This window comes from Haliaeetus albicilla, chromosome 1 (assembly GCF_947461875.1).
Source record: "Haliaeetus albicilla chromosome 1, bHalAlb1.1, whole genome shotgun sequence".
Classification (NCBI taxonomy): Eukaryota; Metazoa; Chordata; class Aves; order Accipitriformes; family Accipitridae; genus Haliaeetus; species Haliaeetus albicilla.
In genome coordinates, this window is record NC_091483.1 from 18,375,959 (window position 1) to 18,402,431 (window position 26,473).

Consider the following 26,473-nt stretch of genomic DNA (forward strand, 5'->3'; position numbering starts at 1 on the left):
ACATAACTGCACAAAAATCTGTCTTTGAAAGTGAAACAAGTGCGTATCAAGCAGAGATTGATACTAAAATATGAAAGGGCTAGAATTGTTTCAGACACAGCAAACAGTTTTGTGTCTCTAAGGATCAGGTATAAGTCGGGCTTGACAATCCAACAACTACTTCATTTAAATGAACAAGTCTTCCTCGTGGCTATGTTCTTGCTTTTCAACAGAACTGCTTGAACTTGCCTAGGGAGGCCCCTGTCCGTGGTCCTGATCCACCCGAGCGTGGGCTGGCCGACATGAGGACTTGGTCTGTGGGTGGGTACCTGACCATGGTGCTGCAAAAAAATCCTTGGGACCTAGAAAACAGACGACTGTAGCAGATCAGTCATAGACCCATGGGACCATTTGCAGCTTTGTCTCTTAATTTTGGCAAATGTGCTAAAGGAAATGATAAAACAGATTGTCTCAGCTGTCAGAAGGAATAACTGACTGATTTTATTATTCACAAAAGTCCCTGATGGAATCTGTCTGAGGGTTACTGGCATTTGAGAGTCTCACAAAATCACTTTCCCCCCATTTTAGAAATGGGAAAAACTTATGTTATTAAACCAAAACTTTCCATGGGAATATAACAGACTACTCAGCACTTGATTAACTGATACAATTTCTAATTCCACAATAGATTTTCTTGTCCAAACAAAGAAAGTCCATAATAGTCCTAAAATTATAGCACTGTGCTGGGATGTGAACAAGAGAACTTCATACTCTTGCACAGCTTTCTTCAAAGAGGGACTTGACTTTTGAGTTCTCATATCACAAGCAAACACCCCAATCACAATTGCAATTCTGTCCCCCCCCCCAACTCTTTTTAGCTCTCTGTCTTTATATTTAAAGATGAAAGATTGGTCTTTGTTCTCTCAGCTAGATTGTGCTCTTTTATGGTTTCCTAAATGGTACCAACACATGCATCCCTAAAAACCAAGGTACTGCTCAGAGTATTGCTTCCTGTTTGAATGCTGCCCTTCCCCTAGAAGTTTCTTTTAACATGATTATGTCAAATGTCTAGATCTGTCAACCACTTTGCACAAACAGGTACGGAGATCAAATGTACATCTACAACAAGGTGATAAACCAGTTTCTGTAATAATTTCTCTCAACTGTTCCCTATTCTGCATGCAATTTTAGAGAGGATGGAGTGTCCCTCTCCTCAAAGAAGCATGATAACTTGTTATCTGATAATTTAGACAATCTGACAAATATACTTTATACTAAAAATATCAAAATCCATAACAGGGTAAGAAATGAATAGTGAAAAACGTGTCTCCTTTTCAGATATCACTGCTGCAGGCTGCCTGTAGATGAGGGCTGGTCTCGATATCTCTACCACTGTTTCTTGAGGTGATCCAAAATTCTAGAAAATATATCAGACCTCTTCTTAACTGCCAGGGATTTTGATACAAAGTTTGAAATATTTTATTTCTGTACTGTCCTGTTTCAAGCAGGGATTCACATGGACTGCCCTAAAAGGAAAAAAATTTGTACCTTCCATCTGAGCTTATCCTGTCTGGCTTTGGAATGCTTTTGAATTAAGTGGTATCTTTTGTCACAGGTACAGATGACAAATGTAGTGCCTAAAATACAAGCAACAAGGCAACCAAGGCAGATGCTGAGCCCAACATTGTCAAGCATCATAGGTTTCAGTGCCTAAATTCCAGACGTAACTGCGTATCAAAATAAGTCATCACCACTGCGCCCACTATTGTTAGATCTCACACTGTTGCTCTCACCTTCTTTTACTGTCCCATTTTGGAACATGCTTTATACTTAGAAGGACACCGAGTCCTTCTGGTGAGTTTATCAGTTTTAACTGGTAGTAACCGGCATTGATTTTGTGTTGGAGCATGAGCTGAATAAAACAATTTTCATTTCCTACATGAAAAGCACTGGTTCATAGAATGCCTGTACAAGTTTTAAAGCCTCTCTAGACAAAAAGAGCTCCTTAAAAAGTTTGCAAAAGTATAATAGGTGCATATCAAAACATTTGTTACTTTCTATCTCTTTGCCGAGGGGTAACAAGAGATAACTAAGCAAATTTCATGCACATCCCACTCTGTTTCCTTGCAGGGTAAAATATGCAGCCCAAGTTACATGTGCAATGAATTTCTGCTCCTGAAATGAACACCCTGCAACAGAATTCAGGCTGGCATGCTGAAGAACAGTCAACAGTGAAGTTTACATTAGAATAACAAAACTTGTCTAATTTGTCATAGTAAAAAAAAATCTATTACTTCTGTCAAAGTGTATTGAGTATCAGTGGCTCCCACATACCAATTAAACACCTCACTTCACTGAAGGTGAGAGCTATTTGTTGCTTTTGTACACTTGACTGGAAAAGAAGTCATTACATACATAACAGCCACTATAAAATTGATGATGATTTAGCAAATATTGCATGAAAATGATAAAAATTAGAATAAAAATATTATTATGTACATATGTAGCTATAATGAAGACAAAAGAAGATTTAAGAATGGCATAATTTTCTTCTTCTAGTAGTGTCAGTTTATGATCTTACAGAAATTTTGTGCCTTATGAGAGAAATATTATCAAAAGCTGCTTGCACACAGCAAGATCTTGTAACAAACTTCTTAGAGTATAAAATCATGCTTTGATATGTCAGATTTTTACTTCTTGTTTTTTCCTTATCCAAGTATAGAAACACAACGTAATTTATTGCTTCCACTGAATAAAGAAAAGGAAAAAAAAATGTGCTTTTGAATAATGTAAGTAATGCAGAAAATGGGACGCGCTCTGGTGGGAAACTGTGTCTGTTGTATAAATAAAATATATGCAGCCATAAATATAATACGTAATACTCATTCCAAACCATAGTCACCTCTTAAGAAATAAACACTGGAGTCAAAGCAGGGTAACAGACTGGCAGTGCACTCCTGGCATTTGTCAGGAGCATTCGTCAGGCTGACAGTAATATTAACCACAATCCATTTCAGTTGCTTTGGTTTATCATTGTGTGACTGATGTTGAAAACAATGCCATAAGAAGCTGCTTAAATACATGTTGGTTTAGCCTATAGTTAAGTGTTGGTTTAACCTATACACTGCAGTTCTTTAAATCCGTACTAACTGTGGACTTCTAGCTAACATATTAACAAAACTGTTATTCATATTTGACACTTTATAATACCTAACCTTAACTTGCAATTTCTAAAAAAAAAAAAAAAAGAAAAATAAAAGAAAGAAAAATTCTTCATTTTTAATTAACTTAGGTACTAAAAAAAGTAGAAGTATTGACCTGACATCCTTTCTGCCAGGCCAAAATCAAAGTTTTCCTTTTCTTTACTCAGTGGGAGCACTAAGTTGTGATGCATTTCTGGAAGTGGATAAGGAAAAGAAATAAAGTAAAAGACTGTTAAAACAATGTAAAAATGTAAATGAAATATCTTTAAGTATTTTTAAAACCTTTAGCAGTGCAAAAAGCATGGACATGCTACAATACATAATTAGCGCTTATTTTGAAGCATTACCCCAAAGATAACAGTACTACAATGAAAATATCACAATATACATGACAGTCAAACATTTTCATAGTTGAATATTACCAAGGTTTTTTAGATATTTGCCATGAATTCATCATCTGACACAAAGCTTAACATTTAAACTACATAGAGTAGATACTGCTAGAAATGCCTAAACAGTAACCGAAACTTGAACTGCTGTATCTGAGACAGGTATGGCATAAAGACTTTTACTGTGTATATGGGAAGGACTGGCATTTATCCAGAACAGCAGTTACATTTTTAGAGATCAAGACGCACTGTCTGATCAACAACATTTAACAAAACATAAGGGAAAATCCATGTTAAATATACACATATGTAGAAATATTCACTATTCCCTAACAACAGGGGCAATTCTCTGCCAATCGCCTGTTGAAGATTAAAAGCTCCCAAGAATATAATTTTACAGGATTAAATATTATTAAATGAAACTCCTTCTATTCATAATACAGTATGACTGACATCTAATATTGTAATAATTATTTCCTGTATTAAGTTCATAGTTTTCAAACATATGATTGAGAAGGTTAAGTATAGATATAGATACAACCTAAGTAATGTCCACTTGGTAACGTCCCTAAGTAATGTCCTCTCTCAGCAATAGCAATGGAAAGATTCCCTCGGAACTTAAAGTATACCTAGTAATCCTCAAAGACTACTTTCATGAACAGAGAAATCCATATAACCAGTCACTGTTAATAAAAAAACACATATAAAAAGAGCGGATTTGCTATCCAATTTCCTAATGGAGGCAAGAGTGGTACCTAACTTAAATGAGGAAAAACTGCTCTACGCTGCACTTAGTCCTATTTCAGGGTGGAGGAAGAAAGACTACGACTATAGCACAGACTGAATTGACTAGTTTACAAATTAAAATACAATTAAAAGGAGATGCCTCAGAAGTATAGCAGCTGGAGAATCCTTTTTTGTCTTGAATTATTTTAACAATGACATGATATATGCAGAAGTGTCATTTAACAAAAGTTAATGGAAAATGAAGTTGCAAAAATCATGTCATAATCAAGGAAGTTATTAATGATTAATACATTTAATTTATGTACTAATTCAAGCTACACAGAGCTGATGTTACTCATAAGTTTTCAATTTTCACTTCAGTGTAATTCACAAGTGTAGTCCAGGTTGGCAATAGGTATTTTTAGTTGTAATCTACCTTCAGATATTTTTTGGCCTGGGAGTTATTAAGAAAGCATTTACTAAATTCCACATCAAGAAATTATTTTTATATATTATTTAGCTTCAAAAGATTTGTTAAACTATAAAAATATGTGTAGGTTTACCCATGAATATGGATTTGTGTCAGTCAGACATTCTGAGAAAGCATAGTGCTCATGACTTATTCAAATTAAATAACACTATTAGAAAATATTACAATGACAGTACCTCAGTATATCCCTGCTTTGGACTTAAAAACATCATTCCTTTATTTTTATTTGTACATACATATACACCCACAGAAGGTACAGTATAGTCTTCAAATATACATACATATGTGTATCTATATACACATACCTATCCACATATATACATGTATATATAGTTGATGACTATACAGTACCTTTTTTAAGGTTAAAATACTAAATCCGTAGTAAAAAAATTAATTTTCCAGATATTTTCACAGACCTGTGTTTAGCTTAATCTATTGCAAACTGAAAGCAAGCACTTTTAAAAAATGCCTTTTTTTTCCTATTAAATTACCAATTTGTATGGAAGACTTTTGTAAAAAAAAAGCTATAATTAAAATACGTTCTTTACCTTTTCCACTAATTAACTATATAGTTCCATGTGCCAATCATTTCCCATAATAGCTAGCTTTTAGAAAAAGAACCTGTTTGATGATCAGTGCACCTAGTCTTTGTAGAGAAAATGAGAGATGCTTCTGCTTTGTCAAATGAAATATTCCTTTCTTGGAAAAGATTGAAAGAGAATAATCACATTCCATAAAGCTTTAAACAGGCTGTATAATATTGCATCTGCATATGTTTGTTTGGGAAAGAACCTTAGAAAAACAAGGCTACACTGCCAGAAAGAAGTTGTTTGGAAAAGTTGTTAAAAACTGACAATGTCTGTCTGACAAAAGACAACAGCATTGCTTGAGCATACCTGAAGGGGATACACAGAGGAAGTGAAAAAATAAAGTTTCTACTCATGGGAATAAGGGCAATGATTTAAAAGTACTTAAAATATAATGGTATCACAGGCTTTGCTACTAAAAAAGCACAATTCTCATCAGAAAAATGGGAAATTATTTGGCTAATTTTTAATCTTTAGCAGCCTCAGCATCCCTAACTTCGTTAAAATTTGAAATTAAATGTAATGCATATGCTCCAACTAAGAGCACCTTCCATTAACAATTTTTAAATTGATACAATCAGAAGCAATAAGAATACATCAATAATTCATTCTTCCACAATCTGATCCCTATTACCAGCATACGCATACAGAAATGAAACACTGTTAATGGTTGTGCATTTAACATTAATGTATCAAATGCAGCAGAAAACATTAACAAGACTGAAAGCTACTGTGATAAATACTGGAGAGAAAAAAGGTATATCTGATGACAAATACCTTTGACAAATCCCTAAAGTTGCTAGGAAGTGTAAGGTCCAACTCCTCTGATTCATAGTTGGTGATAACCCACGGGAAGACAGGGTACTGATTTAAATCATTGTAAGTTCGACCTGACAACAACAAAAAAAACCCACCATGAGTTAAGAGTTATATTTAACTAAAATACCAACCTCTAAAGATACAATATAACTTTAGAAACTCTTCAAAAGAACTGTAATTTATTTCGGATCTTTTATCATTTCAATATTCTACTTTGCTGTATTAAAAAGGATAATGAAAAAGTTCACAAATTGCTAGTATTTAATTTAAAACGTTGCAGCCCATTTCACTTTAATTGTAAACTCTTTTGCATACAGTAAGAGTGACAGTAAAATCCATTCATTTTCTAAGTATTTCTCCTTTCCTTGTTTATGTCATCTTCTCTTCTATTTCTTTAAGGTGAAACACTTCAAAAAATGGAGAGGCAATGACTTCTGTTGATACTAAAAATTAAAGCAATATTTTTACATACTGTATTAAATTCAATAAGTGAAAGCAAAATGAAGCAGCTCAGGATTTTAGATTGAGAAATTATGCAAGTAATAACCATTTCATCTAGAGAATACACTTTGAGGGGAATTCTTCCTTGAACATTGACCACCTATGGATATGCCAACATTTACCAGAAGAGGAAATCTGTTCTGGTTTCAGGTTCACACATGCACCTTCATGCACCTGTATGGAAATAATATCCTTGTTCCAGTAAAAACAAAATATTCAATTAGAATAATCATATACCATACATACACATACGCCACATAGCCTGGTTTATAATTTTAAAATGCTTAATTTTTACATGGATCCTGTCTCTTTTTATGATACTGTTGCAGAAGCTCATTCATTCACATCACCTCCAATCAGCATGCTCTCAGATTTTGTCTAGTCTGGCCTCTAAAGTCTCAAAGGACAGGGTTTTACTTCTTCCCCAGGAATATTATTTCACAACCCAATTTATCAGGTTGTCAGAAAACATTTTCTAAAACTCCACGTAGGTTTTTCTTTTTCCAGTTTTCTTACACCATTCAGGATTTTTCCATCCTGGTTTGCAGAATTTTTAAATGGTATAGTCAGATCCTTTCTTTCCCTAATCAGTTGGTTATGTTGCACATTATCTCTTATTCAGGGTTAAAGCTACTTACATGACACTGATATCTGTCTTTATTTGTTTCAAATTGATAGCCATCACGACAATCTTTAGTTGCCCATCATGGGCAACTAAACTTTCCCTTTTTCCATAATGTTGTCTTTTTATTCCTTTTAACCTCAAATACCAAGTAGGTAAGAATTCACTTTATTATTTCAATAACATATTAAAGCTGAAAAGGATCATTCACTAGAGCCACAGAAAACAGTGTCATGATCTTGCCTCTTTCCACTTCGGCAGTAAGGAGTCAAGCAGATCTACCCTACTTCTATAAAATCTGCCAGCATCCTGGCATCTCTGACTTAATGACTGATTACAGAAACTAGCAAAACTGACCATTTGTATAAAATGTAATTAGTGCGAGCAGAGGCATTTGTTTTATCAATCGTGTTAGCAAGAGCCAAGTCTGAAAGGGAATTAACGGACCTTTCAACACTGTCAATATCATAGAAAAGAGCTGAAAATCGAGAAATTTTGTAAGTTGCTCTGAGAACAAAATATGTTGGAAAATAAAAGAGAGGTCCTGAGACCTAACAATTAGCCTCCATTTACTAAACAAGTCGAGTTGGTTAGAAGCTAATGGGGTAAGATGGGTTTAATGAAATATAGCTTAGCATTTACAGAATGAGGGGTTAGGACAACCATAGAGAGGTACGAATTTGGATTTGGGAATGGATGAATGGTGTCCTGACACAGCAGCACTGGTTATCCAGGCACTACACACTTCCAAGACCAACCATACATCTTGTAACAGTAGCATTTGTTGGCTCCAGGAATATCCTGCTCCCCAGCTGAGGCTTCCCAGAGGGTTACAGCCCTACAAAGAACTTGTTGCATCAGCAGTATTTAGGGAGGATAGTACTTATGAATATTAAAACTTGGAATACTAAGGGATAAAGAAGATACTAGTTCTGAGACTCTCCTCTATAGTAGACAGACTATGTAGATCCTGTCCTGCTGCAACAGTCGAGATATTCTGACTTTAGTGATATATTTTAAGTGCAGTTCAGTACAGCGTTATGAATTGCATGCCTCTCTATTCTTACATAAACATAAAAATACATTACGAATAAAGTACATGTAGGAGGATTTTGTGAAGTTGTTTTTCAGGAGAAAATTGTACATAGAAAAAGTTATTTATTAAAAGGTCAAAATCGAGTAGTGCCCCATATCTGTTGAGATTGTGCTACCATTAACTCCTTTTCTGAGTCATTATAGTAATTTCTGTTACCTGCTATAGTGTTTAGAAACATCAGATATTCAAAGTTGGAAATTTCTCGGTGTTGCCATCGCTGGGTCATATTGGAAGCTTTGAAAATCTGTCGTGGACTAGCCAAAGAAATACGTCTGAAAAAAAACAAAAAAACACCCCAAAACATGGGAAAAAATAATGAGAAAATTTGGTGGGTCTTCCCTTTTACCTATCTGAATTTTAGTGGCAGTTGTACATAATCTTTCTACCAGTTCTATGCTAGATTTCTCTGGAGAACAAACTGCTATTTTGGACACTTGAAGTTCATTTTTAAAGTTTTATAATCTAGTAAGAACAAAAGACTGAAAACATCTGACAGCTGGATATGTCAAGATTTGAAAGCTTTCAAACAGAAACCTTTACAGCTGTGCAAATTCAGCTGCTCCATGAAGGCTTGATGTATTATAGAAATATGTTACTAGTGATTTAGAGAGATGGCAGACCATTAAATAAGAAAATTACACGACTTTTAGAATTTCACAAAAGAATAAAGTCATCTTTTAGGAGAGCTTTTTAAATCCCTCAAGAACAAAGGAAAACAATGATAAAATGATAGAACTTCATTATGAAGTCCATCCTCTTGTGATTTAAATTCTGGGCAGTGTTGGAGAGTTAGTCATAAATAACTCAATTAAACTTTCAGAATTTGATGCCAGATTTCCTGATGTTTGTGAAAGAAGACTATTGAGTCATTCCTTGGAGTGATAAATCAAGCAAAGAAGAGCTTATAAAATTCCCAAGACGGTTTTGTTCATAATAAAAACATCTGTAAATACCAGAACTACATCACTGGGGGGGGGGGGAATCTAGATATAATTTTAGTTAACAAATCTTTACAGATATGGATAAACAATTAAAGAAAACAGTTACAGTAACTGATTTTTTTTTAATAAACTGCATGATATTGTAAACAAATTTATCAGTATAAATGGATGTGAAATTTTGAACAAATGTGTTTATACTTTCATGTGTAGTTAAAAATTTTCACACATAATTTGCGCCTGTAAATAGAAATCCTTAAGTTCTCACAGAGTGGCTATAATTGCAGTTCAAGAGAATTTTTTCTGGACTTGATAAAAAACAGGTAAACTACAAAACACAACAGAAAACATCCCCAACTATTTTCATGTCATTTCTGTGCACAGAAACCTTTAAAAAATAAAATTTAAAGTAACAACAACCAAGATACTCCTTAAGGGTTGCTGTTTCTTCCAAAAATTTAGAAATTAATCTACTTAAAAAATACTTTGTAATTCATTAAAATACAAGAGGTAACCAATCCAACTAGAGATGGGGTGCACATCAAAAGCTTCTATTTCTATCAGCCTCAGCAAACATTAAACTGTGCTGCTGTGTTTCATCCAGAGCATATCTGGTAATCAAGCCCTAATCTTCTGCTAAAAAAGATGTAGAAAACTGAATCATGTTCTTCAGTTTTAGGATCCAAACACAGAGCCTGACATTGCAATATTGATTTCTCACCAGGTAAAATTCAAACAATGTCCTCCAGAGCTAAAAGACAAGAACATCGTACCAATCCTTCACATGCTGTTCAGCTTATATTGTTCTACGCATCCCTACAATATCCTTCTGATGAGAAACAATCATGTTCATCTACGTTTAAATACTACAGAGGATTCAAGGATGTTACAGTCAAGCTAATATAATTGAACACTGCCATAAAAGCTAATCAGTCCTACAACCAGTCTTAGATCAGTCTTAAATTTTAGTGAGTTGGCAAGCATAAAGAAGCCTATTTTCCTTAAGTAGGGTAAGTGATTGACTCTCACTGCCAAAAAGAAGCTATCTTCCTTATAACAGACAGAAATCACCAAAAAAATCTCAAATCCAGAAGTTTTTATTATTCAAACGCATTGCAAATAGCATGCAGAAGTGATAGGCTGAGGATGTGCATGTTTTGTAAACCAGTAGGTGTAAATGCTTCAAACCATGTAGGCTGGTTTGATGAAAAGAGAACTCAGAATTGACAGATAAAATTAACTCAAATTGTAAAATACCTGGTCTGGGGTAGTCCAAAGATAGTACCAACACCAACACGAGGTAGACAGTTAACCACTTTCTTTACTGTTGCTTGGTCGGGAAAGTTGAACATGACACCCACTGTGAACACAAGAGTTGAAATATGGCATGATTTTATATCTTTTATTTTAGGCTTTCTGGCCCAATAAAATTTAACTCTAAACTTAGGTTTTGAACAGGTAAAAGATTAGACATGTTTCCTTCAGGTTACTATAGATATATTTTTTAATAATTTCCAGAACTGCTTTTATTTACCACTAACAGGGATTTCAACAGAAGTTGCCACTGTTACAAATCTTACAAGGTCTACATTTGTTTTCCTTTCTGAATAGAAGTTAAACCTATATGCACATATTGACTGTCCAGAAAAAAGGAAAGTTTATATATTAATTGGAACACACATTTACTTGTTTATTTTCTAGATGTTTTCAAGACATATTCTTCAAAATATTATCTTTATATTTTGTTTGAAACATTCAATGACACTTAGGAAATAGCAACCTAAAAATCTAAATAACAACTACTAACCCTCTAAAGGGACAAAAAAACCCCTTCACGCATAACAGATCAGAGGTAGGTATGCCTTAAGCAAGAGTTTCCAGAGAATGCCAAATAAACATGTGGATATAAATGAAAGTGAGGCATTGCTAATTCCCAGTTATCACATTTGATCATAATTCGTCATTGAAAAAAAAATAATGAAAAGGAGAAACTAAATTACAAAAATATACTAACTTAAATATTGAGACACTTAATCCCAGCCCTTCTGCTATCTACACAAATCCATACCGAAAAAGACATGACTAAACAGCCAAACAGAATGCACGTGTCCCCAAATCAACACTTGCCATTCCTCTAAACTGACAGTACCTCTATTTGCCATGAATATCTCCAGTGCTGTATTTTGCAAAAGGTAACGTCGGGAAAAGATAGCTCGAATCTCTGAAAAGAGCCATTTTCCATGGAGTCCTTCTGTATATGCCAGAATCTAGTAGAAAGAGACAGAGAGAGAATGTTTTAAATAAGTTGTCAGTATAGGTAATATCTTGTAAAAGAGAAACATTTGACCCACAAACATAGATTCTACCAATTACATGCAAAACATGTGGCAAAATTAAAATATCCTCAAACTTCAAATCATGCTATGAACCTATAATGGATTTTTTGAAATCCTAAATTCAACTACTCATGTCAAGGATTTCAATAATTTGCTTGTATTTTTTCCTTTGAAGACAACTGCCTGTTTTCCATAACCAAGAGAGTTTCAGAAACATTATGAAATGTCTGGCACTTCAGCAAAGCATAAAAGTGTATTCTGAAATGTATTACTAGTGCCATTAGATGTATTTGCACTCACTTTACCATTGCAATAACAGGATTGTAACAAATAAGCAAGAAAAAAGTATTTAAAGAAAAAAATGTTCCTTACGTTTATCGTTAAGGCAACAGTCATTAATTCTGGAACTATAAAGGTTGGCTGTATAAGAGGTTAAGTATCATTTTGTCAGCTAAGGTTAAACACAAACCTGCAAATGAACTCAGCATAATCTCTCTATGGAGTAAGCGGTTGTCAAAGTAACTTGTTACAATTCCTGTCATCCCATCTGACAGACACAGATGCTTAGTCTGCCTTCACAATTCAGACTAATCCCATTTTCAGTCCTCAGCCACTTTGTTTCTTTGTTGCTTCGCTTTTTCCTTTTCATTTCAAAGCTTAATTATGTAAGTGTTAAGGGACAGCAAGATTGGACACTTCTCTGCCTCAGATTAACAAACCATAAGCGAAGGAAAATCTGAGATTTGTCGATTTTAGCAAACACAAAAGCACTTAACAGAAATCCATCACAGAAAAGGAGATTCAGATATAATCCTAGTTATCATCACTCTTACTACAATTTCTCTTGAGCACTATATAATGCATAAAAAAGAAAAAGTGAAATTCAAGCCTTTAACATAACAAAGATTGTTAATGAACCTAATCATCTGTTCATAGATTTTTAACAAAAGAGGATTTTGCCTCACATGTAGCATATATTCACAAATAACCTGCATTTTTGTAGCACAGAGAGCAGAAGCACCATTACAAAAGCACTACACAATACAGTATAAAACACTGTACTACCTTTGTGAATTAAAAGCAAACAAGACTGGCAAACCAAAAGCAGACAGCACAGAAGATCAGAATGTACAAAGCAAAGCATCTCCCACACCTTCTTTCTTTTTACTTAATCCCTCATCTTCCCCTCAATACAAATGCCACAGACAAATTCTCTCCCAACACACACACAGAAAGAGAAGGAAAAAATGAATTATTATTCTGATACAAAATTTTAGAAATGCAATGCAAGGACCAGAGATTGTCAATGGTTGCTAATAATTTCTGGAACTGGGGAACTAACAGACTTGGGCCACACTGACGCTTTCCATACCACATCCATAACCCATCCACACTAATTGGGAGATTTGTATAATTCTATGGCGCTATTCAGAATCACCACGGTTGGCTTTTGTCACATGCATATAAATATCCTTTAAAGAGCACAACATAAAAAGAGGTAACAAAGGAGACAAAGTTGCAGTGCTTGTGTACAAAAATCTCTTAGTACTTTTGCTGGTATTCCTCCATCTTACAATCTTTCAACTGGAGCTTATAATTTCAATTACTATTTTTTGAGACAGACAGGAATGTGACGACCTCTGCTTTTCTGTAGTAACAATTAAAACACAGCAGCCTGCTTGTCACTATCAGTCTGTGCACTGCAAATTCAAACACTTTTTACATGGATGCTGTGAGTAAAATCAGCAAGTTAAATAATTAAGTATTAGTTTTACCCTGTGAAGCAAGCATTTTTTTGTGACAGCGGAAACCTGGCACATGGCCAAAAGCTTACTGCATGCAACTTCTTCAAAATTGGAAGGAAAAGCACCGACTTGAAAATAGCAGAGGTGGTTTATATTGTGCACCTTGTACAGCCAAGATAAAGTTATTGAATTCAGTATAACAGGATTTACAGCAGAAACTGGAACTGCACTGCAGAAACACTACCAGTCACCACTGTAACAATTCTTTAAACCACTCATTAACAGAAGTTATCAGGAGTGAGAAGCAGCTGAGGCCTAGCTGAGCGAGGCCTTCATTTCGAGTTGGAATAGTGTCTGCCTGGTCTGCAGCTTCACTTCAAAGTCTCTGGAGTTCAATTAAAACTGGATTAGGTGGAAGCAGACCTTCTTTGGGACACTGTTCTCTGAAACTCCAGGCACACTGACAGCACCCTAGACAGAGGTCTAGCCCGCCAATGAACCAGTTGCTATGGAAACTGCATCATTACCACTGCTCCCTGCTCATCACACCACCTATAGTAGATGAAAGGTCCAGAAGACAAACACGTTTCTTTCATGTGTATTACTAAGTATTCCTTATGAAAATCCAGTTCAACCTTTTATTCCCTGTCAAATACCTGATTTTATTAATAGAACCTCCTAGCTGCAAAAACTGTCTTGTACTTCAAATTAAATTCAGCTTTTTCATTCTGGCAAAGAGATTTTTTAGATTTTATTTTTTTTTTAATCAGCGTTACCACTTCTGGTATTATCAGAATTACAACTTTCAGAAACTATTTTTGCATTTGCCTGTTTTCAGCCATAAGCCACACAACACAGAATTCTACTTCAGAATTTAAGAACAACTATCTTCTTCAGACTATTGCACAATATGCTGAGTTTAAAAATGACTCGCTTATTTCTGTCTTTTGTCACCACCAGTTTTGGAACAACTTGTGGAGCAAAGACTAATGAGGGTGTACAATGTAATTTAATCTGCACAAAGAGTACCACCTTCCCCACATGAAAAAGTATTTATAGAATTTCAGTTGATTCGACACATCAGATTGAAGCTTAATATACTGCACATTTCATTTATTTCAAAAGATACTGCACCTTATAGGAGGAAAGACAATTTATACAGTTTACGATTTCATTTAAAAATACTTAAAATAAACAAATGAGCTAATTGTACAGTTCTACGGTTCCAAAAATCTCATTAGACAAACTATTCTGTGATTAGACTTTGGCAACACCAGATGAACAGGCGGCATGACAACACTACTAAAAATACAAAATTACTTTTGCCTTTGCATGAAGTCCCTTCTTTACTTCAAGTAATAGAAATGAAGGTCTAAACCTGTAATCAGTCCCGATACTCATGCTGCAAGCCCTGACACTGCATGGCTGGAAGAAACTCCCCAAGAAGCTAGTAAGGAAAGAATAGCCAGCTTCAATTTCCACTTCGAGGAGATTCTGAAATCAGAGTTGCATGAAAACTCAGGTAGCATAGTGCTGATCATGAATTAAGATCATACATAAAGAAGTCCTCTCCCCAAGATTCATACTTGTACATCAGCTAATTTCCAACATTAAAACGCTCACTCGGAAGCTATTCTGTCATTTTACAGTTTTGAAAACAAATGCCCCACCCTGCCTTTTCTTCAAAGCCTCCTTGAATGTTGATGATAAACAATGTCTCTTGTAAAAGATTATATGCTGTAGTTAAAAGATACCGTCACTACAGCTGCCTCCTGAATCAGAAAAGTAGTGTTTTACTAAAGACTAAATGAACATTTTGCTTTACCTTTTAAGCAAACCAATCAGCTATCGTATATTTTATTTTCTTTTAGAGAAAAGTACTATTGATCTTGAAAATGCGAATAGGCTAGAAGTAATTAAGTCTGCAAATGGCTTATAGAACTGAAACAGTAATTAAATAATTATATTACTTTAATGTGCCAGCCAATTTAACTGCCACGAGTAAAATAAAAACTAAATAGCTTATTTAAAAAGCTGATGCACATTTGTATATTTCTGAAAAAAGTTATGATGTACCAGACAAAAAAAACCCAACACACCAAACAAAAAAAACCACCAACACCAAAACACAAAATTAAAAAAATAAAGCATTTAATTTGCATTTAAATTTGATTGCAGTTGAGAGATAAAATCATAAATACATTCTTTTAGCAGCATTCTCTGTCATTTGGGGTCATTTTTGTTCAGGAAGGCAAAATTACAGCACTTAGAGGTTACAAAACCTGACTCAGTTCATGAGGAATGTGGATCTCCACCACAATCTCAGCCCTGCAACTGAGGATCCTCAGATCCTACTGTCCAGGTACTATTTAGTTCCTGGCTGCAGGATTCACAGTGAAAGGATCTTACTCTGCTCTTTGTTTAAATACATCCAAGTACAACCAAACTAATAGGGAATTAGATCAAATTATTAATAATTTTAAATATCCAAATGCTCTTAAATAAATCACAGGGCTTATTAGTTTATTTTAGATTTCTCAAGAGAACAATAAATAACATGTTCATTTTAAATCTCAGATATTTATACAATCAGCCACTGAAATCCACAGGCGAACAGTAGTAGTCTCCCAGCCAGGCCCTCCTGTGAGCACACACAGTCTGCCACACAATCCTGTTCAGCATTTTCATGGGTGACAAACTCAATTAAACATATTCATTACTTTAATGTTCCACTAGACAGTTTTACCCAGCATAAAAAATTTAAATAAATAAATAAATACTCTGTGACCTTTGTATCGATCAGAGCAAAATGGCTTATGCCTGGGTGTGGGTGGTAAAGGGACTGGGGAGGGGGTGGTAAAGGACTCTTATGTTTTCTCTTCCAATTACTGCAGGAGATGATAAAACCACAGCAAATGATGTATCAGCTCATTTTATCTTATCGCTTTGGGGCTAGGTGACAATGAAGTTCATATTTCACTGGTTCCCATTGAAGATTGTGAAAATTACTTGCCCTTGTGACCTGAAATTTCACTGGAAGACAGAAATTTCTCTTCTGCAAAGTAATGCAATTTTTCAGATGTCAACCTTTAGCCCAGCTTTAAAAATTAATTTCATTTATATTAACCAATGATATTGATATTTTCACAGAATGCTCTTTGATACATGAACCACCAACTAGCAAATTGATGTGCTCTAGAAGGATAAAATTATTTTACCTGAAGCTGCTGGGGACAGACAGATTTACCACAAACTGAAATTCCTATTTCACAGTATACTATTTACACTAGCTTCATATACCTTAAGGCCCCTGGACCTGTAAATAGTTTAAGCTTTAGTTAGGGCTTAGTTTTGTTTCTAGATCTATTCAGTTTTTAAAGAATTTCTATGTACACGATATACTAATAAAAACACCATTTGTTTGGAAATGAACAAAGTCTGTCACAGGCCACAGATCAGCACACATGTGATGACACGAAAAATACTTCCCAGGTAATTAAAACAGAGGAATGCACAACCATATTTTCTCTCTTTATCCTGACACTAAAACTATACGTTAAAGTGAAAAGAGCATTCAATGCAGATTTTCTGAAAGTGGTCTCCTACTAACTACAGATAAACTTCTCCCTGATTATCAAGATCTAACTTGGAAAAAAATTTATGGAGGGAACCTGTATTCAGAACTTTTCTGATTTGACCATGAGTTTCTAAACACCTCACGTGGACTAATAAATCTGTGAACAATGTTAGCAAAGTTAGCACCAACTATCTTACTCTTTTCTACTGCATCCAGTATTTCACAAACATTTTTTTCCCCTTTTGATTAAACCTGTTAACTCTTAGAGAGCAGGAGTTCATTATCACCGGCAGACAACGTTTAATCAACCCAAAGAACAAGAAGATCTGATTGCTAAAGATAGGTATGTAAATAGATAGGTAGGTTTGGTTGGCTGTCCAAGCCCTGCAAGCCCTGTAAAGTGATGCCTTTCTTTGGAAAATAAGGTAGCAGACTTGTCTATGATAAAAGGGAGCTAGAATTGCAAGAATTCACAGATTCTCATAGGACTTGACTGATGTCTTGATTTAGTGAGCCTGTTACATTCTGATTTAAGAGTTAGAAGGATCAGCTCATCAAGAGGTAGATACAAAAGGCTCATCCAGCTGTTTATATCATCTGGGACAGTTTGCCATCAGGAATTAACTGTAACAATTTACAGATGATTCAGCTTGCACCTTCTGAAACAGTGGTTATTTCAGCTTCTGTGTCCATCCTCAGGTTCTACAACTAATTCGAGAACAGGTGAGGTAAACAGTGATCAACGAGTTGTTCATTGACATGTGTGAAACAAACTGATAATCTGTATTGGGTTTGCATGGCAAGGTTTTAGTAGCAGGGGGGCTACAGGGGTGGCTTTGTAAGAAGCTGCAAGAAGCTTCCCCTGTGTCTGACAGAGCCAATGCCAGCCGGCTCTAAGACAGACCTGCCACTGGCCAAGGCTGAGCCCATCAGCAATGGTGGTAGTGCCTCAGTGACAACATATTTAAGAAGGGGCAAAAAAAACCCTGTGCAATGGAAACTGCAGCTGGAGGGAGGAGCAAGAATATGTGAGAGAAACAGCCCTGCAGACACCAAGGTCAGTGAAGAAGAAGGGGGAAGAGATGCTCCAGGCGCCAGAGCAGAGATTCCCCTGCAGCCCATGAGGAAGACCATGGTGAGGCAGGCTGTGCCCCAGCAGCCCAGGGAGGTCCACGGTGGAGCAGATCTCCACCTGCAGCCCGTGGAGGACCCCATGCTGGAGCAGGTGGATGCCCGAAGGAGGCTGTGACCCCGTGGGAACCCCGCGCTGGAGCAGGGTCCTGGCAGGACCTGCGGACCCGTGGAGAGAGGAGCCCACGGTGGAGCAGGTTTTCTGACAGGACTTGTACCCTGCGGGGGACCCACACTGGAGCAGTCTGTGCCTGAAGGACTGCAGCCTGTGGAAGGGACCCACGCTGGAGCAGTTCGTGAAGAACCGCAGCCTGTGGGAAGGACCCATGTTGGAGAAGTTTGTGGAGGACTGTCTGCCATGGGAGTGACCCCACGCTGGAGCAGGGGAAGAGTGAAGAGTTCTGCCCCTGAGGAGGAAGGAGCGGCAGAGACAAAATGTGATGAACTGACCCCAACCCCCATTCCCTGTCCCCCCTGCGCCGCTGGTGGGGGACAGATAGAGAATTTGGGAGTGAAGTTGTGCCTAGGAAGAAGGGAGGGGTGGGGGGAAGGTGTTTTAAGATTTGGTTTTATTTCTCATTAACCTACTCTGATTTGACTGGTAATAAATGAAACTAATTTCCCCCAAGTCGAGTCTGTTTTGCCCGTGATGGTAATTGCTGAGTGATCTCTCCCTGTCCTTATCTTGACCCGTGAGCTTTTCCTTGTATTTTCTCTCCCCTGTCCAGCTGAGGGGGGGAGTGATAGAGTGGCTTTGGTGGGTTCCTGGCATCCAGCCAGGATCAACCCACCACATAGTCTCAGTGTGTTTCCAATAAACATGCATGCAAATTATAATTATCAATTCCTGAGATGCAAAATGCTACAAAGTAAGAATTAGCAATAATTTATTACCAAGACTACCAAGGGAAGCCTTTCTAAAGCAATCTCCCATATCATATCTCAGACACACTAAAAAAGCATTGTGGCTACTGTGGCTACCTACCCAGCCCACAAACCATGCGCTCTAGAAATGTCAATGCAACACCTGCAAGTAGCAAAAAGATATACAAGAAAACAGAAATTCGGGGGGGGGGCAGGTATGTTGTATTTTAGACAGATAGCTCTCTAGCCAATCATCCTCTTTTCATGTGCCTCAGTAATTTTCTATTCATAATACATTTGCAATACAATTTTGCAAAACTGTTGCAAAAAAATCCACCATGCAACACTTTAGATCATATGAAGATGTAAAGAAAAAAGTACATGCATTAACCTGCAAGTTCATTACTCCAACTTCTATTTATTTATGGCAGTGTTTATGATCCATACACATAAAGGAGGAGAATGGTGACAATTTTTACTCCATTGGGGTTACCTGTTTATGCTATTTGCTATATCATTGATGTTAATACCTACAGACTTCAGATACCTAGTACGTAAAAAGATACAGACAACAAATAATAACTAAGATATCTTTTAATCATACAGAAATAACTCAGTCATAAGCATAAGTTGTACAAAGGAACCTCTGAGACGTGCGCTGTGCCTTCCACATTCAGGTGTGAATCACTCTTGGTTTATGCCTCATGTGAGTGGGTCTGTATGGATCTAGACTTGCTTATAATCTTTGCTTAAATTATCTAAGATTGAAGATACTCTTATGAAAGTGCATTGGTACACACACATGTACAGTCACATGTGTGTATTGTGCACATATTAAAATATGAGTGAGAGACTGCATAAAAGCATAACATATAGTTATGCACAGTGGGTAAATAGAGTATTTTCTCATTTTTTCCTTCATTAGATCATAAGTTTTACAATTTGGAGAGTGCTTTTAATCCATTCTAATTAATAAGTACAATTCTGGCTAGCCTTGATGTCCACACAGATCGACAAGATTCCATAACCCCTCTGTGAACTGCATTAAATTATAGAACTTCAAGATTTCATGTGTCAATAAATTCCATCAGTTAAACATACGGAGTGTATATACTAAAAAAGCTAGTTTTGTTGATTTCTTTTTGTATACATTGAAAAAATTATATTACCTGCAAAAGCTAAAGAAGAGAGCTTAAGCATCACTGAGCAAAATTCAATGAAATGATTTCTCACTGTGTAGAAGCTGTCACAGCAGCTCACCACATTAAAGTCGTGGAATTTGGATCAAAAATGCTGAAATAAAGTCCGATTAATATTAAGCCTCTGTAGCAGTGGATGGTGGAGTGGTGCATTCCATGCTAGCTACCCTACATCAGACAAAATTTTGGAAACTTAGGTGGGGAAACTCCATTTGCCATCATTTTCCTTATGCAACTGAGGAGCAGGTGTCTAGGCTTCACAAAAAAAATTCCTCACAACTTTCTTACTTTGGTGCTAACAACATAACTTTGTATCAGCACAAATGTTGCTACCTCATTACTTAGCTCACTTTCAAGTTGGTTAATACAGAAAACTAAAAGACAAAGAACAGGAACCCTTAGACGTTCCAAACCTAGCCTTTGTGGAAACTAATCATTTAATTTGTCCTCCTGTCTCCTTGTGACTTAACAAAAGAAGAAATACAAATTCAGATTGTGATCATCTGAAAGTGATCATTATGGAAATGTTTTATTATTGGAAATAAGGTATAAAGCAAAAACTCTTTTAAAACTTAACCTCAAAGTTTTTTAGTATACTCCCTAGCACTGGGTATTACCATTAAGCAAAAAACAGATTTATGCTTTTGAGGTGATGAGTATGACCATGTTCCAAATTTTGCCAATGCACTTAAAATGTAATCATATAGAAGCTTCCTAACAGAAGTAAGACAAGACAGGACTCATTCAGCTGCAGTTTATGAGGAAGATACCCAGGTATGTGTCTCTGAAATAACTGAGTTAAAAATATGCTTGAAGACTACCAGCAGGGACTGTTTTTAGCCGTTCCAGTTAAAACTCTACAGTACAGGGTACCTTTGAAGGGTCTCAAGATAAGGTCTCTTCCTGGAAAGATTTTACGCAATGAAGGGTACCCATTCTTTTCATTCCTTGTATAAGACAACTGAAGCAAAATTAGAGAAAGCAAGCGGTAGGGATGCGGCCTCATCATCTATGATTAATCACTCATGCTGAGATCAGTTTGAGTTTTCAGTCAGTCTGTTTTTCAGACAATCAAAATTGATTTGTGGGAATTACCGTCTTCTTATTCTCTCCTACACCTTCAGACCTGAGTCTCTTTGGACGGGCCCCTCTTTTCATAATTCTGAGAAAAAAAAATTTTTTTTGCGTGCATATCAGAAGCATCTTCTAATATTTGACAAACTTGTAACAAGGTTACAGCACTTAGCAGAGGACTGTGTCCCTTTCCAATTTTGAACAGATTATGCTCTTGTGCTTTGCTCATCTTGTTTCTACTAGTAGCTCAAATCTGTGCCGTGATGTTGTAACACTATTGCAATAAAAAACCCCTCTCTAAACTGTTTAAGGGATTTCACAAAAAGCTCTAAAAGCTTTCCTTGTTTAAAAGATGGAAGTACCTGAGAAAGTCAGAAAAGGAATCAGCCAGAGATTCTTTTTTTTATGACAAGAAATTATTACCATGTTGTGGGTTGTTGGTTGTTTGTGGGGTTTTTTTAAGTTTAAGTTTCTGGTTGGTCCCTCTTCTTTTATAAAATTCCTAGTGCAGAAAAGCCCTGGAGATAATCTTTATCAGACTATATTGGTTGATCTCTAAGAAATACAGAGTCTGAAAACTAGGGCAATTGCCAGACTAATGACTCAAAGCAGTTCATATCCATAGCAGTATAAGTAGATATGGTGAAAGGTAATATACAGGAGCATGTATCTCAATGCAAAGCTCAGAAAACAATGTAGAAGCTATCTTTGTCTCTTAAACGTATTTAGCCATTGAGGCTTTTTTAGAAAAATAAGGTTCATGTTTGCTGTAACTGTCTCTTCAAATTCCTATTTTGAACAGCAAGTCAGAATACTCATGTTAGATTTCTTACTGCTGTGCCCCACACCTGCCTATTTCACCACTTTCAGGACGTGACTTCTCCCATGGGCTGCTTCTCTGTGTAGCCAGCAAAGGTCTATCCAGCCAGAACATGTGCAAATGGAAGCAGCAACTACAACCAAGAAAGAAGGGAACTAATGCACCTGCAAGACTGGCAGTTGTCCAGTGTCTGCCATTTTCTTCTGATCTTGCAGAAAACGGGTGAGGAGAAGAAAGCAAATGGGCAATGAAAAAATAAGTTTCAATGCCAAAATGAAGGATTTTTTTTTTTAATTGATGACCTGTAAGCTGACCTTCATATCCCTTCATCAGAAGCAAAACAAAAACAAAAAACACCCCCACACATCTGGCAGGAAGCTAGAGTACCAGTCATCATGAAAGACTGCATCTGATCAGCTCATTAATGGGAACCAAGCCCATACATAGAAGAACAGATGTGCCTCTTGAAGGCAAAGAGAAGGCAAAGAGAAAAGTCAGACTCCAGAGCTGCCAATCCAGCAGTTTACATTAAGAGATTCTGTGCTATGTTTTATGAGAGATATGGCACAGAAGGTGCGGCTTGCAAAGGGATGGGAATGTAAAAATGGCTTAATGCCACCTTTGTGCTGCACAGACTCTAGACTGCTGCAGGAACCAAATCCCCTTTGAGTAAACTGGAGCAGCTGCAGGGGCTGCTGTGTAATTACATACATTTGCCTTATTCGGGATGCCTAGTGGCTACCCCATAGCCCAGGACTGTATAGTACTTAATGCTATAGAGATTTTTCCCTCCTGGTCTCAGAAGTTGGGACAGAAGATAGCACAGTACTGCTAATAAACCCTCCACTGGTCAAGCTCTTCTCCACTCACCGCTAGTTCATTTACTGTAAACCAAAGCAGAACACAGGTATGACAACGACGTAGAGAAATTGTTCTTAGTTGTTAAATGGCATATCCTCTACATGCACTTTTTAAAATCAAGACCCACATGAGTATACCTCGTATTCTGTATCTGTATTCTTACCTTTATCTTGTATTCCTGTAGAAGTAGATTAATTTCTCAGGTAAAGGAACCAAATACAACCAGTCAGTGACAAAGGTTTTGCTATGGCCTGTGACTGTAAGGGAGAATCTCTTCTTTAGGATCACCCATAGAAAAAAATTGACCAATTAAAACTTATCACATGTTTGTAAAGAACAAAAAGCAGTGTGAAGAGGAGGTTTTATACAATAACTTCTGGTTTTCATCTTAGTAGATGGTAAAATATAGTAATTTAAATTCAACTTTAAAGCATTCCTACAAGTACAGACCCTTTTCCAAGGTTAAGCAAGCCATGGACATAGCTAATGTGAGGTCCACAACCACAACTAGATTCTAGGGTAACAGAACAGGAACCTAACCCTAATTTCAGTTTAAAAATGCAATAGAAAATTAAACTGCATTTCTAGTCCAAATGACTGATAAGAAAGGCTTGGAAATGTGATTCAAGTGTAACAGATACACAGACAGCAGTCTGGGGATAGCTGAACAATTGATCCAACAATATGATTTGCCTTGCCATTCCCCCTGGGGTATTAAATCTAAAACTTGCTACTCCTGAGGGCTCAATAAAAAATAGCCTATCAAGGAATTCTGCAGATGACAGGAGGAGAGAGGGCAGTAAGTCTATGTGAAAATATCAGCTCTTGTGAAGAATTGTAATCTGGGCTGTGTTATGCATTTATCTTACAAATCCACGATGCTGTTTTGCACAACTGGAAGTTTTCCTAAGAGCCAGAAGAAGTCAAGTCTAATGTGGGAGTATTTACAAAGGACTGGGTTCCAGCCAATATGTAACAGTGTTTCATAAATGCTGAAGTCAAAAGGGAAAAAAGTATTTTAAACTGCTTTTTTAGACAAACCTAACCTCATAGCAATATCCTATCCATCCTGCCCAAAGTGCTGCCAAGAACTAACAGTTCTTTGAGAAAATACAACAATTTATCCTGCTTGTGCATATTTCATTTACAAAACTAACTTAAGGCAGCACTTTCATAGGCAACTCTTATCAAGTATATTAACCGCATTTGAAGGAATGATGTGGGAGCCCTTCTTAAATCTTTTAAGTGGGAGAAAACCCTAGCTGGACAGCAGCTCCCTCCCCAGTCAGCTCCACATGTTGAAAAAGGTATATGTTTTCTAAAAAGAGCAGGAAATTGAAGGCATAAGAAAAATTGATTTTGCAGAGGCATTTTCAGTTCTTAAGTGATTTAATTTGTAACTCAATGCTCTTTTGTAAAAAAAAAAAAAAAAAAAAAGGTGTAGTTTAAGATAGAAGACCTACCTTTAGGTTAGTGAGGGTTTTCCCTATGAGTAACTGCAGCTGGAATACTTGCAAGTAATTTTAACAATTTGGTATCTGGCATCAGTGAAAATCAAAAATACGTGTAATCAAGCCTCTCCATAACATGTTAGCAATATAGATATTCAAGTAGGTTAATAATTTTAAGATATGTGTCAGAGGAAAGAAGTAGTGCATTTGAGATCTGAAATATAAAAATATCACACCCTACAAGGAGGAACACATTTACAGCTAGAAACTTTCGCAGATTTATCTCTAGAAAATAATCAATTTTCTACTCAAGGAGTTGGAAGTTGAAACCTGGTGGAGTTTAATGGCTAAGCACTTATTATAGGGCAAGTAAAGCATTTCTTACTTTTCCTTGAGTACATGAAAACTGACTATGCAAATGACTAGGATGCAGAACTTGAGGCAGTAGCACAAAGACTAAAAGTAACCCATCCAGATACATCTAAGAGTGTTCTACCAGTGAAGAACTGATAAACTGATCAACAAAACACTGTTCACACTTGACAGAAGTTGTATTTGTTTGTCCTCATGTAATAATTACACAGCGTTTTTTTTAAATGTGGATTTTGAAAAAAAAAATAGACTTCTCAACTTTAATTTGTTATATTAATTGTTGAAGCTTCGAACTTACAGTAGCATAAAGAAACTACCAAAAACTAACTAAAATTGGCAAGTATCTGCTTCTCAGCATTCCATCCAAACAAAATGTCAGTGTTGATAAAATCCACTTTTTAAAACATGTATCCTTGCAAATCTTAAGTACTGTCATCTCATCTCCCTGTTGGAGTTTGATTGATTACGCCTTTTCCTTATGTTCATTAATCTCATCACCTTATCTTTTACACCACTTCATTTTAGCAGAAAGGCAATAATAAAACCCTCATCCATTATCCTTTTACGCATCTAGTCAAGCGGAAATGGTTAATAACATGCTACAAATTGAACTTCAATCACCTCATTTTCTCCTTTGTCGAATGCACGTTAAAGTATATTGCAAAAGTGCAATTTGTTTTACAGGGGAATTTGTGTTATATTGCTACAGACAACTAAAATTAAGTGTTTCTCAGTTTGGTTATTAAATATATCCAACTGTCCTTTTATCTCTGATACTAAAACATTAACTCATTTTATTAGGGTGTAATAATACAAGAGCCTTATCTCCCAGAACACAGGGACATCTAGTCTGCCTAATAGTAAGTGTTATACAATGGGTCATTTATCTTTTTTTTTTTTAAATATGCTTCTGATATTTTATGAATTGGTACATTACTGCAGATGAAATGGCTCTCCATTTAAGAAAAGTTAATTTGTTTACATGCAGGCTTATCTTCAAATGCAAGCCCCATTAGAGAAGTGGTCTATAACTGTCAGAGCAAGTGAAGAGGGAAAATAGGTGGATGTAGAAAAATTTAGAGCCCAGTAATTTAACTCTGATCACCAATTTCCTGTTTCAATATTAACTGTGTTCCACATGCACTTTGCAAATACTCTATGATTCTAAAATGATTCTACAGAAACACTATTTGAAATAAGAGTCCCAGAACTTGTTTTTGTGAACTCTCCTCATCATTCCAAATACAGGTATATCTTAGTAAACTAAAACAAGTGACATATCTCAAAAAAAAAAAAAAAAAAGCCCGTCTAGTAAAAAAAAAGTTCCCAAATGAGACATATTTGGAGTTGCTTCTTCCAGAAAATAAAAGGGTGGGTGAAATTCTAGCTCTGTTTAATTCAGTGACAGTAATCCCTTTTACAGAAGGGGACCAAGATTTTCTCCACTGTTTTTGTATCCCCCTGGAAAAAATACTCATTTGCACTTTGGTCATTATCTCAATGAAACAAGACTAGTTTGACTAGCTCCTCATTAAAATTGCATATCAGGATAAACAAATAGAACCACAAATACCATGCAACTATTACAGTAAAAAGGTATTTTCCCATGTTTTGTCTCATCTCAATTCTACAGAAACTTAGAGTTAACCTTCTGTTATGGGTTTGTGTAATGGGGTTTTTGGTAGCAGGGGAG

The 26,473-nt window shown here is 36.2% G+C and overlaps 1 protein-coding gene across 6 annotated transcripts in view; it reads right to left on the minus strand.

Moving 5' to 3' along the window:
* Window positions 1–26,473, minus strand: part of LRBA (LPS responsive beige-like anchor protein) — a 434,158-nt gene that overhangs the window by 132,569 nt on the left and 275,116 nt on the right. For all 6 annotated transcript variants that reach the window (XM_069780575.1, XM_069780554.1, XM_069780564.1 and 3 more), the window contains 4 exons: window positions 11,500–11,617; window positions 10,608–10,710; window positions 8,569–8,684; window positions 6,152–6,264 (listed from right to left, as the gene is read on the minus strand). In XM_069780575.1, coding sequence (XP_069636676.1) covers window positions 6,152–6,264; window positions 8,569–8,684; window positions 10,608–10,710; window positions 11,500–11,617 — 450 coding nt within the window. The remainder of the gene's footprint in view (window positions 1–6,151; window positions 6,265–8,568; window positions 8,685–10,607; window positions 10,711–11,499; window positions 11,618–26,473) is intronic.